The sequence below is a fragment of the Chrysemys picta genome, chromosome 3 (genome assembly GCF_011386835.1).
Source record: "Chrysemys picta bellii isolate R12L10 chromosome 3, ASM1138683v2, whole genome shotgun sequence".
Classification (NCBI taxonomy): Eukaryota; Metazoa; Chordata; order Testudines; family Emydidae; genus Chrysemys; species Chrysemys picta.
Window position 1 is genome coordinate 161,819,275 of NC_088793.1, and position 27,361 is coordinate 161,846,635.

Sequence of the window (27,361 nt, forward strand, 5' to 3'; positions counted from 1 at the left end):
TCTTCGTCTCATTGCACCTGTCACCAGAATGAGTTACCACCCAATGTTAGTGCTTCAAAAATTCCCATGACAGCAACTGTAGTAAGAGCAGAAAATGGTACAAAAACCAAAATGATGCATCGTCATTACACTTTTAAGAGACTACTTGTCACAGGTTGTAATTATGGCTCTGCTAAGGCAATGTTAGCTCAGCTGCTTCAGCGCACACCTGTTTCAACTTAATCTGCGATAATTAGGAAACGTAGGGCAGCAAAGAAAAAAGCTTTTCAGTTACGATTTCAAATAGTAAAGTTTGTGTGCCATTTAAAGTCCTGTTTTTCAGAACAGACTGCTGACTTGCTAATGCCAATGAAATGAAATAACGCAAAATATTTTTAGCAGCAGGAAGTTGTTACTTGCTACTGCCAATTACATGCCTTGTACTTTAATACTGACACTCTTTTTCCTTCACTTACTCTTCAAGATAGGTAAAATCTGGCTTAGGGCTAAACCCACAAGGGTAGAAAGAAACCTCTCAGCCCCATGGAGTTGGCTGACCCCCCTGAAGTCATAGCCAATACTGGCAGTGATTACTGTGACAGAGCAAACAACAGTGTCCTAAATCTGCTCTTCAACAAAGGGGGAAGGAGGAGATTAAGCAAGAGACTTGGATGTATTGACTTTGGCAACACAAATACCTTGTCATGCCAATAAAGTTATTGAATTTGGGGAGGGGGAATTGGGGCAAAGTGGAAAATACAAAGGAAAAAATGAAATAAGAATAGATTTATCAAACACTGACACAGGGTTGAATATAAATAATGGGGACACAAGATTTCTTTATATCACAATCATTGTTATTTACAGCTCGTTTAAATGCACACTGAGGACTCAAGTGTCCTCATCTTTTAGTTTAAAATGTGATCCTGCAGGCTCCAAAATAGTTGACACAAATATAAGTCTCTACAGACGCTCTTCCCAAAGAATTTTTTTCCCCCTCCAAAAACAGGGTATATTTAAGAACCATTATGGCATCTTTCTGTCCATTATTCCCTCTGCCTAAAAAAACCAAAACAAACAAAAAAACAAATCCAGCTTTAACAGCTATTCCAAAACTAGATTTCTAAATATCACCACAATGATAGTACATAACAAGCATCAGTGCTGAAGCTAAAGACTTCTCATTTTAACACAAACCTCAATGATTTCTGTGAAGTGCAGTACAACCTTGTACGTGTGTGTTTAACTTTACATACTGTAAGTCTTTTTGAAGCCAATGGGACTACTCAGTGCATAAAGTTAAGCACACGCTTAAGTCTTTGCAGGAATGGCGCCATAATTTTTTCCTCAAGTGTAACTTGCCTTATATTACACACTGCTATGTTTGTAGACTGTAAAGTTATTTTTATACTTAAAAAAAATCTATTACAGATTTTTCCATCTTGGAACAAAAACAGGATGATCTGGAAAATCATGGAACAATATATATTAAAGTTTTGAAAATAGTTTGGACCATTTATAAATGGTTTTAATACTCTCCGTAACTTCCACAGAATGTTGTAGCTTCCATGTTTTGCATACTGGACAGTAAAAACATAGTAAGTATCAGTAGTTTATCATCATCCGGGCTAGGTTGTAAGAAAGTTGTATATAACATCAGTGTCTATATGAAGCTGGATTTATATTTACGAAATAGATGATGCACACTCTTAGGGCTTGTGTATATGAACAGTTAGCGTGATGCAGGCTAGTGTGCAATAGACACACACACTAGTTTTCCATGCACTAACTGTCCATGTGGACCATGCTGCTATGTACTAACCATTCACTGTGCACTTTGATCTACTTCTGTTTCAAAGCAGGGTAGACACTAGGGGTACGTCTATACCCAGCCGCTAGTTCGGCGGCTGGGAATCAAACTTCTGGGTTCGACTTATCGCGTCTTGTCTGGACGCGATAAGTCGAACCCGGAAGTGCTCGCCGTCGACTGCGGTACTCCAGCTCGGCGAGAGGAGTACCGCGGAGTCGACGGGGGAGCCTGCCTGCCGCGTGTGGACCGAGGTAAGTTCGAACTAAGGTACTTCGAACTTCAGCTACATTATTCACGTAGCTGAAGTTGCGTACCTTAGTTCGATTTGGGGGTTTAGTGTAGACCAAGCCTAGGGAAAAGTACACTAGGAAACTAGTGAGGCAGCAGGATCCACACAGACACTTAGTGCGTGGCAAGCTGGGTTGCAGATTTACCTCACACTAGCCTGCTGTACATTAACTGTTAGTGTAGGCAAGCCCTTGCCATACATAAACATGTTATTTTGAAGTGTTAAGTTAATTTCATTTATTCATTTGACATTGCTGTCTCCACAGGCAATTTCTTTACAATCCAGGAGCTCAATTTTTCCAGTTCAGTTTTGTGTAACTCATGTTTAAGATTTGGAAAACTATGAAAAGATGTTGCTACTCCCAATGATTTTAACATCTTGTTGGTCTCTTCACCCCACGAGTGCAGAACTAACTCATCAGCTGTTCCATGACACTGAAATAATTCAGGAAGGACACTTCCATTTTTCTGTAAAGCCTAGATGGGGGAAGAAAAAGAGTTCAAATATGGATTTTAGAAGATGCAAATGTTGAAGAGATATATGAAAAGTTTATATATGGCATTCCAATATGCTAAACAAGGCCCACTTACAACTGCAAAAATCTACATGCAGTGTTTGATCCTGCTCCACGTAACCTGAATAGAAGGATTCACGTTGACCTGAATACAGCAGATTGGAGCCCGTGACCTTTATAATCTGCTAGACATTCTCAAAGAATAGGTACAATAATTAAAGATGCCATTTAACTAATCTAATTGCCTAATGTGCCATTGCACACTTGGCATACTTTGCACAGTGTAATAGCAGTGAGACTGCAAAAGTAAGCAAACAAACAATGTGTAAAGATAAAAGTAGTTTTCAAGCCTTTAGTCCCTGATATTTTGCTTACCCATGTTCTCAGTGCAGGACATTCCCTGGGGTTAATGACCACCTGGAGTTAATCAATTCCACTCCCCAGGAAATGCTGTGCTTCAATTGTTTTTGCCTAATTATCAGTTTATCTTTTTAGGTGGAATTTGTATGCGCTCCAAAAGGTATTTGTAAAAAAGACTGGCATTTACTCACCTGGTAAACAGCAGATGTCTTATTGAGAAAGCTAGAAAGAGCAAAGACTCCAGCCACATCTTGATGATACCTGTACGCTAAATGCATTGCCATGCCACCTCCCATGGAAAAACCTCCTAAAACGTGACCAAAAAAAAAAAGACACTGGGATTTAGTTATGTCTTGCTAATCTAACATCTGAATTGATTATTTTCAGAATATTTTAGATTTTAGAAAAATATATATATAAAAAAACAAACTAAAATTCAGTTAGAAAGCTGTACAGCTAAAAAGAGGAAAAATTAATAAACCAGAATGGTTCTATTTCATAATCCTCTCATTTAATGGTCTCCACCAGCTGTTTGGACATTGTAGGTGTGTGTTTTATAGACAATGCAAGAATTTCATGCTGTGGGTAGGGCTGTCAACTCCAGTTCTTCAGGTGACTTTTCATACTGTCAGTCTAGCACTGATGAAAGTGGTATTTTGGGGGCGGGACTTTCCGCTGCCTCTGTCCGGGGTGGTATTTTGGGGGCGGGACCTTCCGCTGCCTAGGGCGGCAAAAAAGCTGGCGGCGCTCCTGCCATCACTGTACATAATCAATTATTCACACCACTGGACCACCAGGCCAGGCAGACTGAGATCCTCTCTTTTTTCACAGGAGAGATATGGCATGGGTGGTGCAGCTGGACAAGCTGAAACACTTCCCCACAATGTGCCCTACCCCTATTCTAATAGATAACTTTGAAGGGTAAGAGAATTGATTACTCTCTCTACTCATTCAACCCTTGTCTACCTTTTGAGAACAATAACTAGGCTGCCACCAGCATTTTTTTTTTTTTTTAAAGATGACAGATACTTGCCTGTTAGGAAATGGACTATGACCATCAGGTTACTTTCCATGTACACAATGTAGATATATATATCTCCTCAATATATGTTCCATTCTATATGCATCCGAAGAAGTGGGCTGTAGTCCACGAAAGCTTATGCTCTAATAAATTTGTTAGTCTCTAAGGTGCCACAAGTACTCCTGTTCTTCTTTTTGCGGATACAGACTAACACGGCTGCTACTCTGAAACCTGTCACAATGTAGATGGTATTTTATTATTGTATCCAGCTAACAGAGGACATTAGAAGGGAAGCACTTAGCTGGAATGACTGTCCTGTTGAAATCTCTCTCAGTGCACAGACATAAGCTGACAGAAAATGGTTATGACTTATGCTTAATTAGAACAGTACTTTTACACAGTTCGCTTATTTGGTGGTGCATTTGGGTTTCACCAAGTAGTTTGACTGGTGCTAAAAATAGATGTGAAGTTCTGAGTTCTGAACTTTTTAAACACAAAAGGTGCTGAATATAGATTAGAGGAAAAAGAAATACAAATGAAATGCAGTATGATTTTGACTGGGGCTTTTAAAGGCAGAATGGCAGGTTGATGTCATAGTCCATTCACTGGGTTGACCCAGCTCCACTCTACTTCTGCCCTGAACAGCATTTACACAAAGCTGCTAGTGTGGAATTTCTGTAAAGACACTGCACTGAGCATCAACCTAACTCTGCACTGTATAATTTAGGTACTGTGGACTTGACCACGTGTTATGACAGTGTATCCCAAGGCACAGGGCAGAAAAATCTGTCTGAGGGTAAGAGCAGCAATGGTGACAGATGACGACAGGGGACCAGTGCTACATCGAAAATGTGAGGCCCTAGCAGGGGGGAAGGAAACAGCCAACATGCCAGGGGATGCACAGATAGGCGCGGGCAGGGGTGGAGGAGACCAGAACGCAACTTAAAACTGCACCTTGTACCACCCCCGCTGAAACCCCCAGGAGAGAACCTGTGCAAATACCGCTTGGTCTTCTCCAGCAGGAAATTTCCTTTTGGGCACAGCATCTCCCGCGTCTGTTTATCACACAAAAGGCTAAAGTTCAATGGCAAAACAGAGAACTCAAAAGACCACCACAGAAAAAAACCTCAACTATTAATGCAGGTTCATGAATACAGGGAGGGAGAGAGACACACACACTCTCTGAACATCTAGATAAAATGTTACAACTATCCAAAACTCACTTCTGTAAAACAGCAATCTGTCTTGGCTGAAGTGTGCTTTCTGCTCTCTAGTGAGATCCAATTGCTTCTCACCCACTTCCTCATGCCACTCAGGCATGCCATCTTCCAAACTCACAAAAATATAGTGTATTACACTCCAAAAGGTTATTTTATGTGTTTATATCCATACATATATACATATAAATGCACACACTATACACACAGATACACATTGTCCATATGTAAATGTAAGCACATTTTTATGTTTTAGATTCTAGACAAATGTGTGCATTGAAAAGCCATTACTAGTTTGTAAATGATTTAATCTAAAATTTTGCACCCGGTTAGTCACACTCTGGCAAGACTATCTGCAATTACTCACCAGCAGTCTTTGACAATGCAATCACCTTCTGTGTAGAAGAATATTAGGTAATGGTGCTTTCATGTGGCTCGTACTACTATGAGAAAATTTAATACAAAGGGCTAGTTCTTTGAATTCAGTTTTCCATGGGAAAATCTGCACTTTATCACTCAATACCACAGTAGCGTCTGGGTAAATACTATATAGTAAATGCTTCGCAGACAGTGATTTCAATGAGTATTTATACATGAAGGCAAAATATTATGATTCCAAAAGGATAATATTTCAATGTACATCTAAGTTTGACATAATACATAAAACACATGTTCACTCAAGGAGTTATTTTTTAAAAGACTTGAAATATTAAAATGAAACAAAAATGAAATATACACAGTTGTTACAGAAAATAAGATCTCATAACTGACACAACTTACAAGATACAAGCAAACATAGACGATAACTACATGCAAGTTTAAGTACCAATTATCTCAGTATAAGGAAAGATAGCATGGAACATGCAAGACTTACAACATTACTAACCAGATTCTGTTGTGAGTATCTATCAATGATGCAAGTTCAGACGTTTTAATTTTAGATGTGCAGACCACTCCACTCCCGAGGAGTACACGGAGTGCCATTAAAATATTAGAATTTGCCAATAGGTTCCCCATAAAAACATCTGCAAGTATCACAGATTTTCCCTTATAATTACAATTTGAGAGATATGTGGTTAGTGCTTTGTAACAGTTAGTAAATGTTGGCTTTATCATGGATTCTGCTGCATGTCAAGAACAGTGATCAAAAAGCAATATACTCTCCTGTGGCCCTGATTCAGCAAAGTACTTAACTGTATGCTTAAAGTTAGGGCACACAAGTAATCTTATTGACATCAAAGGGGTGACTCACTAGGGATGTAAAATGTTAATCGGTTAACCGATAAGCATGAGTCTTATTGGTAAGTTATTCCGGTTAACATTTAAACTCTGCTGCGGGACTCTACTGCCGGCCCCCCATGCCCAGGGCTCTGCGTGGGGCCAGCAGCCAGGACCCCGGGCGCGCAGGGCCGGCAGTGGAGCCTACCGGTTAAACATTTAACCAGTACAATTTTAATAGTTTAAACATCTACTTTTTAAAAATGCCATTTACATTCCTATGATGCATATGCTTAAAATTAGGCAAACACCTATTAGGCCCCAATTCAACAAGGCTTCTCCAAAACGAGCACCTGAGATAATACACCAAAACCTGCTCTGATGGGGCTGAAGTCTGCTTCTGTAATAGGTCTGCCACACATATGTGTCCTCTCTGAAAGTCAACCACTATTAACAGAGAAGGATATGGATAAAGTGAACTTTCAGGACACACTGCCCATGTGGAAGAAACTGCTTGTCCTTGAAATAGCTACTTGTGAGCTTTCAGCTGAAATCAGAACCCTTCACATCCTCACTTTCCAAATAAAGAACCTGAATCAAGGTTGAGCTCTGCATGTGTGATACCCATGTTAAAAGCAAGAGATTTAAAGCAGGCTGTTCTCTAGAACCTCAGGTGCAGAATAGAGTAACTCAATCACTCAAGTGCATGGTGACATAACATGGAAGGAGCAGGAGGAGACTGTGCTTCCCATAAATATTTTATTCCCTCTCAAGGAAGATTAAATCCCAACAACTGCTGCCATGTTTCAGTGGGAAGTAAATAAATTCTTCCATATACAGTTTATAAAAGGGCTTTAGGATTTTTCATAATGAGATGTTCTGTCTAAATGTAAGATCTTCAGACTCAACTCCCCTTAAACCTTTAAATTTCAGTGAGGCTACTCCAAATCGACACCTGTGAGATGAGAATCAGAACCATATGTGAAGCAAAATCTGTTGCTTCAACCACTATGCTTAAACCCAGGAATTGGCCAGTTTGCTTATTATAATACTTCAGTTATATTCATTTCTTTGCATTACTCACAACCCACTATTCACTCATCAAACAATGGTTTGGGTCTCAAATCTGTAAATGAATGCTTAATTTCATGACCCAGAATGAAGGATGCCTTATCTAAGGTCTCTCTTACAAGTGCCCTGTCTACAGCCAGCCTGTTAACAATTTATCTTCTGATTTCCCTTGTTACATTGTGTTTGATTTCCTATCCCTGACTTCAAAATGTTCAGTTCTTTGTGTCTTAGAAAGTGGAAGAATATCTTTTTAATCAGTCATGAAGACTGCACCCCATAATGGGCTCTAGGACTTCTGTCTCACTAATGGTTTTCTTAAATCAGAGACTGGAAAATGTACTAATAAACTTATTGTAGAAAATAATCTTAGATTTACAGTAGAATGGACCGGGTGGCCAGTTAGGTTTTTCCATCTAGCTTTAATGTGTTCAAAGCCACTTGCCTGGAAACTATTCTACAGACCAATAGACCCATACTGGGTCAGACCAATGGCCCATCTAGACCTACAGTATCCTGTCTTCCAACAGTGGCCAATGCCAAGGGCTTCAGAGGGAATGAACAGAATAGGTAATCATCAAGCGTTCCCTAATATTCAACTTAAACATTCCCTTTATTTCACCAAGTTACTCCAAATTTAGCACCGTAAATAATTCCGCCCTTCCTCCTTGATGTGTCTGTGCTCTGTAGCGCTAAAGCCTAGATGCTTCTCTCTCTTACTGGTGTAAATCACGAATTGCTTCCCTGAGTCATAATCACACTGGTGTAACTCCCTTTGATCTAAGTGAGAGGAGAACCAGGCCCTTCATCATCACTAGCCAAATGATACATATTCAGCCTTTTAGAATCTTTCCTCATTAGTTGGGCCCTTCTTCGATAATTTTTCCTGCTCTTCTCTGAATTTTTTCAAGTTTATCAATATATCTCTGACAATGAAGTGGCCAGAAATGAACATAATATTCCATATGTAGTCCACCAGCATGGTATGAGGAGAGACAATTACCTTTTTGCCCATTTTACTGCCATGAGTATATTCAGGTCTAATTTTCTGTCCACTCTTTCAGCATTACTGATTCCCAGATTTATCCTTTCCACTGAATATCTGAGTTTAGGATAATTATTACTCGGAAGTATTAGCTTGTATTTTTCCAAACTGACTCTCATTTTGTTATTTTCTGCCCATCTTTCTTCCCTCTCTAGGGACGATTTGGGTAACTTCTCTTTCCCCGCTGGTGAATGCAACAAAATATCTGAACAAGTGACCTGCAAAGAGACTCATGTGTTCGTTACTTCCTTCTATCAAATCAATATTTCCATAAGCATAAACACACTACAGTATCCCACCTAGACACTTCCCCCAACCTGTTACGGTTTGCCTTGAGCTGACCAGCAAATATCAAGTAAGCACTAAGTACAAAAGCATATAATGAGCATATGGCCACTAGCTGAACTGCAAGAGTGGGTGCGGCAAGAGAAAAAATGCCTTGACAAGACAACATAACGATAGCCTATTATTGTACATATGAACAGTTACTGTGCCCCAGAACTAATAGGGCACACGATTGAATATTACAACAGTGGATGAATGTTAACGGGATAGCACATTTTCTTTATCTATTCCATACAAAGAACTTCATGAACATAACTGTCTTTTGTCAGTTCTTCAGGGCAAGGACTTTGTTTCCTTGTTTATCTGTAAAGCACTGCTACATAACTCCCACGCCTATCCCCTAGCAATACTGAAATGTACAGTTTAGAATCCACCACAGTTCTGTCCTCTGTTTACTGTTCAGTAATTTCTTAATGCCTTTACAAGAATAAAGGCAGCTTCCTTTTAGTAGCCAGACACTTTCTCTTTTTACAAATTGGGAGCATGAATAAATTTGTTGTCCAGGTTTCTCTCCTGACAAAACACTCAAGCAACATGACATGTTTTCAGCGAACAACTAAGTGGTACAAGTTCTACATTTTTATTGTAAAAGTGATACTTTTTTGCTGTATGTATTGTTTCATGTTGGAACTCAAAGAAATTTTGCCACATTTTCACTTGATATGAAAAACACATTTTCATGACTACAATTTTTAAAGTTCATTGGCAGAAAAGTAAAGACTAGCAAGAAAATGTCCATTCGTCTTTTATCTGATCATCTTATTACAACTATGGTTTAACCCCTATTTCTGTATGCCTTTATGAAGATGAGACCATAGATGTGGTACTGGGAAGATATCTGTCAAACATAACAAGATTAATCTCTTACTGCTGGTGACCAGTCCACACAGACAGACCTCTGCAACCATTTACTTCAATGGGGCTGTGCATGGGTGTAGGGATCTGCTCTCACTGATCAGCTGGCAGGATTGAGGGTCAGTCTTGTAACTGTTAATTAAATGTGCTTTTGCTGGTATAGCTTATGCCAGCTCCCCAGATGAAATAAGCTATACTGGAAAAAGAACTCCCACCTCTCCCCCCAGTATAACTGCATTTACACTTGAACTTTTACTGGTATAAAAGTGTTGTTAAAAACAATCCCACCACCACCACCTGCCTGCATCGCACATTGTTATATCGGCAAAAGATTCTAGTGTAGACCTGGCCTAGCACATGGCAATGGCCTGAAACTATAAAATAAGAAATTCTTCTGCTAACAGGAATTTTAAACAGCGGAACAATATTGCCAAGGGAGGTTTTTGCAGCCTTACTTAACAGATTAGCTTAAAACCTCCATTCATTTCCACCTTTCCAGCCCCCTGCACCAACTTTGCGCCCTATGAGTCTCCAAGCCTCCCTCACAACCCCACATTTTAAAATCTGTATCTCATTCACATCTTGTACCTTCTTCCATGCAGCTTCATCACTTGTGAGGTTGTCTCCCTCCTCGTAAGCACCAAACCACCTTTGCTTTTTTCAGCTCCCTCCTGAAAAATGGTACCTCTTATTCTGGGTTGCCTTTCAGAGATGATCCACCAAAGGTAACTAACATAAACTTGAACTGTCATGTAGTATGTCTGTACCATATTGTGTCCCTCATTTTGGCGCTAATCTCAAAGATACTTATGAGCATGAATAGTTCCAACTGGGCTACATTTGAAGGATCAGGATTTACACAGAGACTACCTTCATGTAAATCTCTATGAACCTGAGCACCCAGTTGGCACTAAAATACAATTAAAACAAACAATAGTAAGAGCTGGTTGAAATATTTTGAAAATTGAAAATATATAAAAAAATTGACGTGTGTAATTTCACACCCGCCCCAGTTTTTTTTAAGCCAGCACAAATAATAAAACATTAGTATACAGAATAATGTTGCATGCCAACTACAAAATGACCCAGAAGGTTTTTTCCAATCCTAGCATCAATGATTGCATGAGTTTATGGAAATGCTCCAACAATGGGACACTGATAGGTACATGGCAAGCTGGTGATCCAAATGCTAGAACAGATTCAGGATTGCTTATCACCATCTGGTTGGTGGTGCCCAAGTATTATGAAATCCATATTCTACTTGCTCAAAGCAACACTGACAAATTTGAGAATTGGTCCGAATTCAACATGATGAAATTCCATAATGGTAAGTCCAAAGTACTACATTTAGGGAGGGGAAAAAAATCAAATGCACAACTACAAAATGGGAAATAACTGGTGAAAAGGATCTGAGGGTCACAGTGGATCACAAATTTGAATAAGAATCAACAGTGTGATGAGTCATGAAAAAGTCTAATATCATCCTGGGATGTATTAACTGGAGTATTGTATGAAAGACATGGGAAGTAATTATTCTGCTCTACTCAGCACTGGTGAGACCTCAGTTGGAGAACCATGTCCAACTGCAGGCACCGCACTTCAGGAAAGACATGGACAAACTGCAGAGTCCAGAGGAGAGCAACAAAAATTATCAGAGGTTAAGAAAACCTGACCTATGGGAAAAACAAACAAACTGGGCATGTTTAGTCCTGAGAAAAAAATACTGAGGGGGAATCTGGTCTCAGTCTTCAAATACATTAAGGACTGTCATCACTTGTTTCCCATGTCCACTGAAAACAGGACAACAAGTAATGGACTTAATCTGTAGCAAGGGAGATTTAGGTTAGATATTAGAAAAAAACCTGTCTAACTATAAGAGTAATTAAGCTCTGGAATAGACTTCCAAGGGAAGTAGCAGAATCCCCATAATTAAAAGTTTTAAAAAATAATTTGGACAAACACCTGTCAAGGATAGTCTATGATGCCATTATATGTGATCAATAATAAATACATATTTTAAAAAATTAGTTGCACTATAAAGACATGAACATGGCTGAACTGAGTAACTGCTGATTTTATTGCTGTAACCCTTGACCTTCCTTACTCCAACCCTTCCCTACTGTTTGCTAAGCCTGGTCCCTGTACCATGCATATCTAACTTAGAAAGGGTGATCAAGTGTCCAGTTTTCGATCCTGGCGGCTCTGGTCAGCACCACTGACCGGACCATTGACTGTCTGGTTGGCGGCGCTGCGCAGGGAACCGCAGCCAATGGGAACTGCAGGGGCAGCGCTTGTGGATGGGGCAGTGCACAGAGCTGCCTGGCCACACCTCCGCATAGGAGCCAGAGCGGGGACATGCCGTTGCTTCCGGGAGCTGCTTGAGGTAAGCGCCGCCCAGAGCCTGCACCCCTGACCCCCTCCCTGGCCTGAACCCTCTGTCCCAGCCCTGATCCCCCTCCCGCTCGCTGAACCCCTCAGTTCCAGCCTGGAGCACCCTCCTGCACCCCAACGCCATCATCCCCAGCCCCACCCCCAAGTCTGCACCCCCAGCCAAAGCCCTCACACACACATACCCCAACCCTCTGCCCCAGCCCAGAGCCCACTCCCGCACTCCGAAGCCCTCAGCCCCAGCCCAGAGCGCCCTCCTCCACCCCGAAGCCCTCATCCCCGGCCCCACATCAGAGCCTGCATCGCAACCCCCTGCCCCAGCCTGAAGCCCCCTCCCGCACCCTGAACCCCTCATTTCTGGCCCCACCCAGGAACCCACACCCCCAGCTCAAAGCCCATACCCCTTCCCACACCCTAACCCCTTGCCTCAGCCCGGAGCCCCCTCCCATACTCCAAACCCCTCGACTCCACCCCCCCCCAGCCTGGAGCCCCCTCCTGCTCTCCAAACCCCTCATCCCTGGCCACACCCCCAGCTAGAGCCCTCACCCCCTTGCATCCCAACCCACTGCCTCAGTCTGGAGCCCCCTCCTGCATTCTGAATCCATTTCTGGCCCCACCCTGGAGCCCCACATCAGAGCCAGCACCCCAACCCCCTACCCCACCCCAGAGCCCCCTCCTGCACCCTGAACCCCTCATTTCTGGCCCCACCCAGGAACCCACACCCCCCAGCCCAGAGCCCATACCCCTTCCCACACCCCAACCCCTTGTCTCAGCCCAGAGCCCCCTCCCATACTCCAAACCCCTCAGCTCTACCTCCCCAGCCCAGAGCCCTCTCCTGCACTCCAAACCCCTCATCCCTGGCCGTACCCCCAGCCCGGAGCACTCATCCCCTCCCGCACCCCAGCCCCCTGAGCCAGCCCGGTGAAAATGAATGAGTGAGTGAGGGTGGGGAGAGCGAGCGACAGAGGGAGGGGGAGATGGAGTGAGTGGGGATTGGGCATGGACAGGGCAAGGGAGTTTGGTTTTGTGCGAGTAGAAAGTTGGCAACCCTAAACTTAGAATGCAAATCTTTCAAAACCTATGTCTTTCTGTCTGTACTGTAAAACAACTAGCAGAGTTTTGGGTGATGTAAAATAAAACAATCAGCAAAGGCAAAAAAATTCAAGTATATGATCTCGTGGCAGACACTTTTAGCCACAAAAACCTTCACCCCAAAATGTAAGTGAAAGGACCATTTAAATCAGTACTTACCAAACTTGACAGAAAAGCATTTACATTACAGCAAATTGAGTTAACATATGGGGAAGGAGGACTGATAGTACTGGTTTGAGTCACTCATTTCTTAGGTATAATTTAGATCAGTGGTCTCCAAACTTTTTTGATTGCGCACCCCTATCAGTAAAAAATTTTTGAGCACGCACCCCCTGCCGCGCCAAAGCAAAAAAAAGGTGCTCCTCCTGCCGCGCACCCCCAAGGAACCTCTTGCGCAACCCCCTTTGGAGACCACTGATTTAGATAACCCACGCAGCCACATACTAGATGTCTACATGCGCACACACATGCACACAAAATTCTACTTCATCTTCTTCGCATTCAGATACTACAGGAATGGGCAACAGCACACAACCCTAAATTTACCTCTGGAGAGCTCTGTAGTAAGTGTCCTTACATGAAAGACAACATACTTCATCTTCCAATATTACAAAAGATGCAAGATGGGAGAACTTGGAGGCTGGAGACATAAAAAGCCATGGCTGTAGGTGAAGATGTTTGCCCAGCATGTTTTAATGATTTATTGTTGATTTTTCGTCTCTCAGTACTTACAATGCCTTCTTTCTCTGGGATGTCTAGTGCCAAGACATTTCTTCCCCCATCCCATTTTCACACATACTGAGAGGGATGACTATGCCAATATTTACAAGAGATGCAGCCCTTTCATGTTACTTCCACCATGGTCCAGTAGCTATGTAAGAAGTCTAGCAATAAACAAAAAAGTGGTTGTGTCTCTCATGTTATTGTTATAGTACAAGGGGTCAGGAATCATGCATGTGTTTTCTGGCACATGATCAAGTCTACAGGACTGTTATTGAAAGTTTATTTTCACTGGCTGCTTATACAAGTGACTACAGGTGGCAAAGACCAACGTGCTTGGATCAGCATTTCTGTGGTATACAAAAAGTGACCTGTAAAACTAGGAAAGTAGTAGTAAATCAAAGGGGGGGGGGAGGGGGAAGTCAGCTTTTGCTTAGGTATCCAAATATCATAACTGAACTTTAGAACAGGCTTCAACATTAATTGACACCTCATTTTTAAATCCAAGGATCTTTTTGAAATTCACACAGAACCAGGGTGCTTATACTACAGCGGTGGGTGTAGTATAAAAACCTAGATATGAACAGAATAAAAATTATTCTCAAGTGTTCTAAAATTTCATCATGATTTGCATATTTTAGGATCTGCCTAATTTGGAATTAAACACAGAAATTTATAACATAACAATAGTCAAATTTGACCAGTTTTAACATTCCTCTGTATCTTTAATATCCATATAATTCTACTTCTAAGGTTATTTTTAACCAGTAACAGCAAGACCCAACAATAAGAAATCAATGTATGCACACAACTGAAGGTGGAGGGGGGCATTTGGCAAGAAAACGGCTTTCATTTTCTTGTTCTGGATTGGGTTATTACTACACAACAATCGAATAGATCCTCTCTTTTTTTTAAACTTATGAAAAAATTCCTTGATGGTGCTCTTTAAGTTGGAAATCTTGCTACCTTTGTAAGACTCGCTGTGATGACTTGAGACCACCTTCCGAAAACTTTTTCTTAAGGTATAAGTATTATGGGCTGTATACGGCCTTCAATTGGTGCATGGAACTCCCACAGAACTTGCAACACACTTTACATCAAGTATCAAAAGACATATGTATTTAAAACTGTTAAACTTAGACTGTATATTTGAAAACGAGGATGTGATTAATATTAAGGAAGCGGTTCTTCTGATGTTTCGGAATTAGATTGAGGTGAAGAGGGAGGAGTGGCTGTACACTACTCAGGTCCCACCTTCAAGCCAGGAGCAGCTGGATGCTTCCTTTAAAATGATGTAGCGAAATGGTTAACAGTGTTGATCATTAAGCCGTCATCATTAGGTGTCATCAGAATTAACTGTGTTATTGAGATGAAGGGTTTAGACCACAATTCTTTTAGGAACAAATGCTCCTATTGTATCAACAAACCCCAACCCTGTGTAAAACTTGAATCAGAGTAGGAAGGACAGTTACCCTCCAGAGGACCATGATGAAAATGCTAGGTTCTCCCTTTCCATTCCTGGAGTTCCTGTCTCGTTTATCCTCCTTTCTTTCAGACTGTTCTCCTGTCCCACTCTATGCAGCGGTCAGCTACCACCCACTTTGTGTCCTAATTTTTACACCTGGCTCTCCCTCCCCTCATAATCTCTGACCCTCATTCTCAACCTACAACTTCCACAATGACATGCCATCTGACCCCTCATCCTCCTTTGACCGTCACCACTGAATTAAATCCCACTCACTAAAATGTCTACTCCCTCAACTTTGTCTTCAGAAAACACTGCTCCTCTGTTCCTTCAACATCAGTGTTCCCACACCTTGACTATGACCTCATCTCCTTCAGCACCCACTTGTCCATCCATCCAGCCTGTGCTGCTTTCAGCCCATTGCCATCGACAGCTTATTTGCCAAGTCTCACTCTCTCCTTCATTTACTCAGTTGTCTAATCCCTCCACTCCTTCTTTCCACCGAAAAATGTCCTACTAATTTGCCACATGGCTCACCACCACCACCATTCAATTTCTCGGCATCTGCGCCACTGAACACCTCTGGAGAAAGTCTCCTGAGTAACAATGGCTTCCTCCACTATAAGCTTGTTCTCTTTGACTTCCTTGTCAAACAGCACTCTACCTCCCCACATGGCATATCAATGAATCAGCTGCCTGTTCGCCACCAGATCCCCTCTTAAAATGCTCTCCCCCATCCAGGTAGAATGTTCATGGCATTTTCAAAGCGATGACTGACCGGGTCTGATGTGACTTCCCACTTCCTTCTTCTCCCATCACCCTTTATCACCTGGGGAATTCTTCACATCTGTGCAGAGGGAGTATACAGCCCTACCACTTTGATTTAGCAGTGGGGAAGGTACCTACATGGCCATGTGAATAAGATCTTGTGCACCAGTTTTTCCACACCCACATTCTCATCACCCCTATGTACACATTTGCACTTATTTGGTCTGATGCTGGATTACTGACTCAGTCTTTCTTTGTCATCGTAGTGTCTAGAAGCCCAACTGAGATCAGGGTCCTATTGTGCTAGGCACAGTACATGCACATAGCAAGAGAACGTCTCTCAAAAACCTTGCAATCTACATAGACAAGACAGACAAAGGGTGGGAGAAAAGACAATTTTCATCAATTTAAAGATAGAGAATTTAAAGATAGAGGCTGGAACTTTCAAGAGAGACTAAAGGATGGAGACAACTAACCTCAATTACTCCCTTAGATGTTTTCCCAGATTTAAAGTGTGTCTCAGACCCTGCAATCTCACTACTTTTATTTTCCCGAGGTCAAAGGGAAAATCTAGCAGCAGAATGAGTCTGTATGTGGAACATCTCCACCCCACTCCCAGAAAAAAAACACCTGCTCTTCTTCAGCTGTCTCGAGGCCTGCAGGTATAACACAAGAAAGCCAGATCAAAGAGACTGTGCTGACAGCCATTCAAAATAATGCATTCTACAGCCAGGGCAATGAGCCACCAAGGAAAAGTAAACAGTGACCTTCAAAGAGCAACACAGGGCTGGGCCAAGAAAATATGCAGACTGAATGGTCCTGGCTCCACTGCTTAGGAGCTCAATGGCAAGAGTCAGTTGCCCAGGACGTCAGAAGTTCCCACATTAAAAGTTTATTCCAACCTGAAATATTTAGTCATGTAAGAATAGAACAAGGAGTCAGGCACTCCTGAATTCTAATTCCATCTCTGACTTATGCTACTCCTGTGGCCTCAACCTCTCGGCTTCAATTTCCTCAACCGTAAAATAGGCCTGATACAGCATGTCCCCTGAGAGTGCTCGAAGATTAGTAGATATTTGTACAATGTTCTGAAGATGTAATGAGCTAGATAAGTGCTAAATATGATGAATAAATGCATTTGTTACCAAGTTCTACCATTACCGAACATTTCACAGGACTTTTGTTTTTTCATGACTAAACTCTTCCGAAGCAACCACAGCAGTAGAGAAGATACAACGTGCAATAATTTGTGTTGTCTAAATCAGTGGTTCTCAAAGTCGGTCCGCTGCTTGTTCAGGGAAAGCTCTTGGTGGGCCAGGCCGGTTTGTTTACCTGCCGCGTCCACAGGTTCAGCCGATCGCTCCCACATCCCTCGGCCCGCGCCGCTTCCCACTGCCCCCATTGGCCTGGAGCGGTGAACAGGTGGGCCGAAGGATGTGGGCCGGTGGGCCAGCTCTCTCATAAGGTATAAACATAAAAAAACTCTTACCTAAAATTATCCTATTCTTGCTGATGCCATTTTTAACCTCATCATCAATCACGTTTGTAAGCACCTGACACATTGAATCAATGGTTTCAATGTGTTCTGGACACTCATTAGAGATCTTCCATCTGTCAAACCACACAGTGGAGAGGGCCCCTCTCATAGGTGTATACGGTCTGGAGGAAAAGAAAAGAAAGGTTGATTAAAAATATATGAGAACAAAGGCATTCAGTATAACCACGGTAAATAACAGAGAATTTGGTGACTGACTGAAAAAGGAAAGAAGGAATCAATTAATTGTCTCTCAATTCTAAATGTGTCTAATTTAAACGTTATTTACTACTAGTTATACAAAGTCTCTTTGTTCATCAAGGACTATCCTTAAAGGGTGAGGACATTTAGAAAACTGTTTAAAATACAAATGCAAGTTTCAATCAGCACACGGTCATGGCTGCATAGTTTCATATACTAAGTCTTTTAGAGCACAACCTTGCCAACAGATCTGCAGGTGTGACTCCTATTCCTGAGCATACTTCCTGTTGAAATAAATGGGAGTAGGGAGTCAATACATGCTGACCTATTTTCTATGGGTTGCAAGATCCTCAGGTCACATGTGTCTTGGGGGTGGGTGGGGGGTTCTGATTTTATATCAGAAATAAGGCTGAGATTTTTTCAAAACCACTGTGGGGATTCAGAGGCACAATTCCTATTGAAAGTGATGGGAGGGTTTTTTTTTTTTTTTTAATTAATCTTCTAGGCACCTATGGAAATTTCAGTCTGTGTGAGTGTGTGTAGGAGACAGAGAATGAGTGAGTGGTGAGAGATAGTTTATCTTAATAATCCAGATAACTTTATAAATAAGGTTGAAAAACACAACTTTGCTTACCTTGTCAGCGTGCAGATTGAAATTAGAGATGTAATTACACCATTCTTTGCAATACTGTAGTTAGTGTCAGATTAGTATCACAAATACCTTACATACACTGTCCAAAACTCAAATAATCAAGGAAGTTACAATTCAAAGGAGACACTTTTTTTTATGATGATGATGAATTGGCCCCTAAAATCCCCAGAAAGATGATCTAATTGTCTTACAATGGTAACAATTCAGTACCAAACCTACTGCACTGAGGTCAGTGTTTCATGTCAAGGGGGTCAAAACCAAGATCCCTAAAATCCTTAATTGCTATGTTTAATCAAGGGGCACATTTTTCACTCTAAACTTAAACTCAGAAAAGCTCAGATCAGATTACAATAGTTGCCTACAAACAGACAGCCTTTGATAAATTTGTCTGGCTGGGAACCCACTGAAAATGAAAATGAAGCCTTCAGTCTTCTATCTGGATTTTCTCACTACTAAGGTTTAAACAAAATACCACTAACAATCCCAAAAATGCTTAATGAAGCAGCAAATTCTGCCCTTATTTATACCATGGGGTTTGCACATGTGTGAAGTAGAACGGTCTATTTCTAAACCAGAGAGACCACTGCATCTCAGAACATATAATAGGCAGTATTTTATGTATTTGTATTTCTATGGCAGCCCAGAACCCCAGTTATGGACCAGGACCCCATTGTGCTAGCCACTATATAAACACAGAACAAAAAGACAGTCCTTGACTCAAACAGCTTACAATCTAAGTATAGGCACTTAGAGGATAACAGCGTGATAAGTAATAGCCAACATCGATTTGTCAAGAACAAATCATGCCAAACCAACCTACTTGCTTTCTTTGACAAGGTTACTGGCATAGTGCATGGGGGGAAGCAGTAGACATGATTTATCTTTATTTTAGTAGAGCTTTTGACACTGTCGCTGGGTGGAGGTGGAGCTTGGGCTTCAGCTTCAACCCTGGGTCCCAGCAAGTAAAACGCTGGCCCTGGCAACCCCATTAAAATGGGGTTGTGAACCACTTTGGGGTCCCGACCCACAGTTTGAGAACTGCTGGTCTAAAGAAAAGAAGACTGGGGCGGGAGGAGGGGAGGCTGATAACAGTCTTCAAATATGCTAAGGGCTGTTCTAAAGAGGATTGTGATCAAATTGTTGTCCACTTCCACTTAAGGTAGGACAAGTAATGGGCTCAATTTGCAGCCAGAGAGATTTAGGTTAGATATTAGGAAAAACTTTGATGATAAGGATAGCTAAGCACTGAAACAGACTTCCAATGGAGGTTGTGGAATCCCTGCCCGTGAAGGTTTTAAAGAACAGGTTAGACAAACACCTGTCACGGATAGTCTAGGTTTACTTGGTCCTTCCTCAGTGCAGGGGGATGGACTAGATGACTTCTCAAGGTCCCTTCCAGCCCTTATATTTCTATGATTCTATAAGAGAAGAGACTACATTCTTGAATGAACTCCCACAGGAAAATGATAAAAGACAAAGCACCCCATCACGAAGTGATCACTCCATACCTGACCTCTCAGTCCTGATCCTCAAAGGAAATCTGCACAACACTTTCAAAAGACAAGCCTAAGAGCTTACATTCATAACTCTGCTAGACACCATAGGCGCTGACTCAGTGAGTGCCCCGGGGCTGGAGCAGCCACGGGGAAAATATGGCGGGTGCTGAGCATCCACCGGCAGCCCGCCTATCAGCACTCCCCTCCCTCCCCCCAGTGCCTCCTGCCCCCCAGCAGGCCCCACCGATCAGCCTCTCCCCTCTCCCCCCCCATGCCTCTCGCCGGCTGCAATCAGCTGTTTCGCGGCGTTCAGGAGGCTGAAGGGGAAAGGGGAAGTGCTATTAAACACACCACTTATCAGGCCTTAGTTTGGATTCCAAAGGATAAATAGCGATTGTTTATTAAATTAAAGGAAGGTCAGAAGACAGTATTCAATACACAGAAGAAGCTCCACTGAAATCTGTTTAAGAAATTTTGTTCTTTGCTTCTTCCACTAGGGACTTCACCACTGCTATTGATTTTACATGGAAGGCAGATACTATGAGGAGTAGCAGTATAAAACAATTAGGGATAGATATTATCCAAATACTGGATATAGGCCCTTTCTCAAAAACCTTGGCATCAGTGCTCATGGTAAGCACTGCTATTGACAGTGGAGCAAATGCCAAGAGACTTCAACTCCTAGAACCAATGGATTAATACATACAAGTAATTACAACAGGTTGGATTGCCCCGGCATTTACATGGAAAAAGTATGCGTGGATATTGCTGAAATATCCACAACAAATTTAGTGGTATACAGCTTCTAGGCAGGGCGGAGTACAAGCAATCTCTAGCCCACAGCCTCCTAGCTGGAGCAGACAGCAATGAACAGTCTATAAGGGAAGCTCTGGCCTTCTGGGCGGGGTGGAGCAGGCTTTTGCCTAAGCGGAGTGCCCCAGGGGTCAGTCCTGGGGCCGGTTTTTTATACCATCTTCATTAACGATTTGGATGATGTGATGGATTGCACCCTCAGCAAGTTTGCGGATGACACTAAACTGGGGGGAAAGGTAGATATGCTGGAGGGTAGGGATAGGGTCCAGAGGGACCTAGACAAATTAGAGGACTGTGCCAAAAGAAATCTGATGAGGTTCAACAAGGACAAGTGCAGAGTCTGCGCTTAGGAAGGAAGAATCCCAAGCACTGCTACAGACTGGGGACCGACTGGATAAGCGGCAGTTCTGCAGAAAAGGACCTGGGGATTACAGCAGACAAGAAGCTGGATAGGAGTCAACAGTGTGCCCTTGTTGCCAAGAAGGCTAACAGCATATTGGGCTGCATTAGTAGGAGCATTGCCAGCAGATCAAAGGAAGTGATTATTCCCATCTATTCAGCACTGGTGAGGCCACATCTGGAGTATTGCGTCCAGTTTTTAGGAGCCCCCCACTACAGAAAGGATGTGGACAAATTGGAGAGAGTCCAGCGGCAGACAACAGAAATTATTAGGGGGCTGGGGCACATGACTTATGAGGAGAGGCTGAGAGAACTGGGCTTATTTAGTCTGCAGAAGAGAAGAGTGAGGGGGGATTTGATAGCAGCCTTCAACTACCTGAAGGGGGATTCCAAAGAGGATGGAGCTAGGCTGTTCTCGGTGGTGGCAGATGACAGAACAAGGACCAATGGTCTCAAGCTGCAGTGGAGGAGGTCTAGGTTGGATATAGGAAACACTATTTCACTAGGAGGGTGGTGAAGCACTGGAATGGGTTACCTAGGGAGGTGGTGGAATCTCCATCCTTAGAGGTTTTAAAGGCGCAGCTTGACAAAGCCCTGGCTGGGATGATTTAGTTGAGGTTGGTCCTGCTTTGAGCAGGGGGTTGGACTAGATGACCTCCTGAGGTCTCTTCCAATCCTAATCTTCTATGATTCTATGATTTCTGGCTAAGGCAGCCAACAAACACAGAGTCTAGGCCCCCAGTCTCTTTTCTGGGGCAAGCCACAAACAAAGTGGCTTATGGGTGACTAGACCACAAGACCAAAGGTGGAGTTGGCAGCAGAAGGATAAGGGGATCTGGGCCAACCCTACTCCACCAGGTCCCAGCCAAGGGCCCTAACAGTGACAAAAGTGGAGCGAAGTCTGGTTTCCCTGGCTCCTTCCTACCCCATTCCAGGTGCAGGGCTCCATAATCCAAGGGTGCTTCATCTCCTCAAGGTACAGGGCTGATGGCAGTCCTGACATCTCATGCCCAGGATAGGTCTCCTCCAGGGGCAGGGTGCTGCACAGCGCAGTTTCAATTCCAGAGTGCCACAGCGGGCTGGAGATATTTGCCTCCTTCCGTGGGTCCCATTCAACTTTATCCTTCCTGCCCCACCCTGGTACTTCTGTTGAAGGGTGAGGAGGATTTGGCTCCTCCCACCAGGCGGAGTGTAATGGTTCCTCGTTCTCAAGTCTGGAGGGAGGCCACTCTGCCTCACTAAACTCACAATCAGGAATTACAACCTTGTAGCTAAAGAATGGTGGTTATGAATCAGGAGAACTGGATTCCATTCTAGATTCTGCCACAGACTATCTGGGTGACCATGGGCAACTCACTGAATCTTTCTATGCCTTTATCACCCAATCTCTGGAGTTGAGATAATGCCACTTACCTATATGACAGGGATGTTGGCACGCTAAATTAACTGATCTTTGAAGAAATGTGCATTGAGATCCTGAAATGGAAGGTGCTATAGATGCAAGGCATTCATTATTTCCCCATGCAGCCTCAAAAATCCCTCATTTTGATGATGCCATTAACAGAAATGTGAATAACTGAGAAACTAGTCACATATTTGCAAGCCACTCCACTTTTAACTCTCTTTTCACAATGACTGTGTTGTTGTGTAAGTAACTGACATGAAAAAACCATAGGCTGAAGACATGGGCAGATTTTTGTGTCATTAAACCAGAATGGCAAAAACATATACTACATTATTATTAATTCTCTTATCATAGTGCCTCGGGGTCACAATCCAGCACCCCGCTGAGCTAGGTGCTGTGCATACAAAGAACAAAGAGAGCTCACAATCTAAGTATAGGACTAGGGACAACAGATGGATATAGGCAGACTGACTATATAGGGGGACTACAAAGAAACTATGGAATATTTTAAATATATTATATATGTTTGCTACAACTGAAGATGGATTTAAAAGTAAAGATTTAGAATCATGGTAAAATCCATAATGTAATATGACTGTACAGTTGATCAAACCTGGGATTAAGGGCTTTAACATGCAATCTTTATAAATCGCCAGTGAAGGAGATGGGAGATTGATCCATTTAAAGAGCACAGGAGCAGACCCTCAAACGGATTGCCAGAATACTTTCAGTTGTCACAAAGATGTCCTCACAACTAAATTCAATTTCTAAGAAATACAATAAAAAATAACTCGCATAAAAGAATCTTACTTTTCAGCTTTAACAGTACATCCTACTGGCACATCTGTTTTAGTCATTCACCTTGTTCCTTAAATAAATCCCTTTATTAACTAGTATAATACAACTCAGACATTACCACCGTAAACAAATATGTTTGGCACAGAACTACCTGCACAGCTCCAAGAATAGAGTATAAAATTTTTTCTTTGTGGTTTAATTGTCTGAAAAAAAGACCCCTATGTTACAGTAACATGAGGAGGTTGCCCTGAAACGTACAAAGAAAGTAAGGAAATTTAGAGTGCACTGAAAATTCACTTCAACGCTGATCCTCACTTGACATCATTGCAACAAGGCTCTGAAGCAAAGCAGCTCTATGCCTGCAACTGTGTGATCAGTTAAGGACAGCGTCGGACCACATTGTCTGTCTTAACTTTAGATTTTCTTGCCTTTGAGGGTTTAAATCAAACCCTTACCATTACTCCCAACAGATTTTTGTGGTTCATGTTTTTTTTTAAAAAATGGCTTTAAAAGTATAGGCCCCATGTCCCTATAATCTGTTTTTGAAACTCTCTGAATACAAATTTATGGTCCACTAGCAAAATGTGTTTTAAAATGTGGATTTACTTTCTGTACCGATTTTTTTAAAACAGAAGTTATATGAAGTACTTTGGAGCACATGAAAGACTCAACCCTTTAAAAGAAAAAAAGCTTTCTCCTGTTCAATTCAACCTCAAAACTCTGGCTTGTTTAAAGAACATAGCCTACCTCTCTCCCTCCTCCTCCCCCCAAACAAGCATTAGAAATGCAACATTATACAAGCTGAACTAACTCTAAACACTAAAAAAATGGGAGAGAGATAAACAGTGCTAAGGAACACCAGGCACCCCATAAATGGAATCTTTAAAATGCTTCCAAATGTCTTCACATCTCGCCTGCATTGTTCTGTCTGAATGGATTATTAAGGAATTGTTTTAAGTGTGCATTTTTTATTATAATTGCTTGTTCAGGGGAATATATTAGGGACTGAATCTATGCTAATCCATAATTTCAAGATAAGAATTCAAAATAGTACACAGGGATCCAGGAATCTGAACATATGTATAAAAAAGAAATGCATTATGAAAACCTGTGACTGACTGACTGTACCACAGCGACTCATTTTAATTATTTACATTTGTATTTAAATACAAAGGTAGTTGTTATGCAGATTAAAGGCCAAATTCGAAGGTAATGCATGAAGAAGTGTAAATTAGACATCCTTTAAGTAATTTAGAAATACTTTAGTAATGTGTAAATCTAACTTATACACCAATGTAGAAAACATAAGTGAAAGCAGGGAGGTAATTTACATCTTTTCCAGTTCTCTGGAGAATAGATTACACCAATTTAGACTCTAATTTATGCCATTTTAGGTATCACCTTTAAATTGGTCCTGCAAAATGTCATTTGGAAAATATTTTTAACATAAAAAGAACTCAGTACTATTGGTACTGTATTGATTAGTTAATAAATAATTGTACTTGTACAACATAAAACTTAAGATGATGTGAAAACATCAATCAGCAAAAGCCTAGTTATAGCAAGAAGGTGGATGCCTCAGGTAAGCAGGGTAAGACGGCATATCACTCATTTTAAATGTTCCTACTTTCCTTTCTGCTGGTACAGAAGTGCAGTCCAATCATGGATTGCCGGCTCCACTCTCTGTGTGACAAGCACTCTGCTGATGAAATCACACATGCTACAAACCCAGCTAGAAAACTTGGAGCTGGCCTGGAAAGGGCAAGTACTAGCTATACCTTTTTCAGAAGTTTTTAAAATGTTACACTGAGAGCTTGCTGATGTGCCACATGGCCTGGGAGCTGGGAATTTGTTGTGGAGCTAAGAACCCTGTACAAAGAAAGAGAAAGGTAAACTTAAAGTTAGTAATATGCTCATTATCCTGCCGCCTTCTTTATTCTGATTGGGGCTCTGTACAAGACATTCTAATGCTGGATTTTTGTTGGTTTACATTTATATTCAAGAAAGATCACGCATGTCAGGCAACAGAGCAGGGTGCCAGATGAAAGTGTTTAACGCTCTAGGGTGAAATCCAGGTAGTGTTGAAGTCAATGGATGTTTTCCCATTGATTTCAACGAAGCCAGATTTCACCCCAGTGCCAAATTTTTTGCTGGTGCAATTTGACCCACTGCAATAATTTCCAGCAGCAGAGAATTTGGCACATACTGTAGTTTTATCTGAATTTAAATAAGTAAAAATAAACAATCTACTTGAACCTTAAGATGAATAACTTTATGAGAAAAGAAAAAAACTCGTTATTGCCCTTTTTTCCCTAGTTTAACTTTTAAAACTCTTTAGGATGAATTGTGCAAACCCTTACACTCAGGAATAAAGGCACTTAATGCATATAAGGGCTTGCAGGATCAGGTTCTCTGTTTAATAAACTTGGTCAAACAAAACTACACATTATTCCTGTATCAAAATCCTAAAGCCCAGGGTACATTTCATGCCAAATTTATAAGTCCCTCAAAAACGGGATAATATTTTAGAAACATGGACACAAACACATTGCTATTGTTAACAGGGCAGCCTTACGGTGTCATACTGCACCAATAGTTACTGCATTAGATATGTGTCAGGAGAAGTTCAAGAAAATTAGACTTGAAAGTATACTTAAACAAAAGGGGGAAAGAAAAGATTGCCTATATACATATCCAATTTTCAAACACTTCTAAACTAGGACCCCTCACCATTAGCCAAGACTCATTCATGCTGTTCCACAGAACTCAGTGGGCCAGATTCTGATTGCACTAATGTAACCAATCTATACTGGAATTGCTCTGGATTTACACCAGTGTAAATGAGAGTAGAATGGATCAATTGGCGCGGGGAGGGATAGCTCAGTGGTTTGAGCATTGGCCTGCTAAACCCAGGGTTGTAAATTCAATCCTTAAGGGGGCTATTAAAGGATCTGGGGCAAAAATCTGTCTGGGGATTGGTCCTGCTTTGAGCAGGGGGTTGGACTAGATGACCTCCTGAGGTCCCTTCCAACCCTGACATTCTATGATTCTATGTAGCAAGACTTTAGAAGGCTATGGGTATTTTTGTTGGGGGAGGGGAGAATCCTATTACCTTATACACAACTCCTGACAATTCTGGCTATTGGATCTTTTCTCCACTGGGTGTAATTTTTGCCGGATAGCAAAGGGACACACAGACACTGGTTTTATATTTTTTTAAAAATCACTCTGATTTTAGACTAGACATCACACAATATTGAAAAAGGAGGAAAAAGCCTTTATTCTCATTTTTGCAAACCCTTGCTGTTTCACAGCTAATCTCTGCTAATGACTGGAAGATCCACTGCACATTAATTAATACTATGAATTAGTGAATTTTTTTTTAAGTCAAGGATAGTACACAAAAATTGTTTATCTTTAATTGCATGAGAAAATCCTTCTTAGCCTACCAGTAAAAGTTTGACAGTACAGTCTGTAAAAGTATTGACATTTTAATAATTTGAGGCTTCACTGGGACGCTATGGAAACAAGGTGCACCTTTCCATAAGCAACACTCCCTTTGAAGTCAGAACAGAATATACTTAGGCAGGAAAAAATCAAAGGCACAACTACAAAAGGGGCAATAACTGGTAATCCTGCTGAAAAGGATTGGGGGTTATGGTGGATCACAAACTGAATGAATCAACAATGAGATGCAGTTGCAGAAAAGGCTAATATCATTCTGGAGTGTATTAACATGAGTGTCATATGTAATTGCCCTGCACTACCCAGCACTAGTGAGGCCTCAGCCGGTCTACAATTCTGGGTGCCACACTCTAGGAAAGATGAGGAGAAACTGGAGAGTGTCCAGAGGAGGGCAACAAAAACAATAAAAGGTTTAGAAAACCTGACCTATGAGGACAGGTTAAA

General features: G+C 41.7%; 1 protein-coding gene across 1 annotated transcript in view; it reads right to left on the reverse strand.

Moving 5' to 3' along the window:
- Window positions 1-814: 814 nt before the first annotated feature.
- Window positions 815-27,361, reverse strand: part of LYPLAL1 (lysophospholipase like 1) — a 44,193-nt gene continuing 17,646 nt past the window's right edge. Inside the window, exons 3-5 of the mRNA XM_065589428.1 lie at window positions 17,644-17,813; window positions 3,144-3,259; window positions 815-2,554 (exon numbers count right to left, since the gene is read on the reverse strand). Of these exons, the coding sequence (XP_065445500.1) occupies window positions 2,315-2,554; window positions 3,144-3,259; window positions 17,644-17,813 (526 nt within the window). The 3' untranslated portion in view covers window positions 815-2,314. The remainder of the gene's footprint in view (window positions 2,555-3,143; window positions 3,260-17,643; window positions 17,814-27,361) is intronic.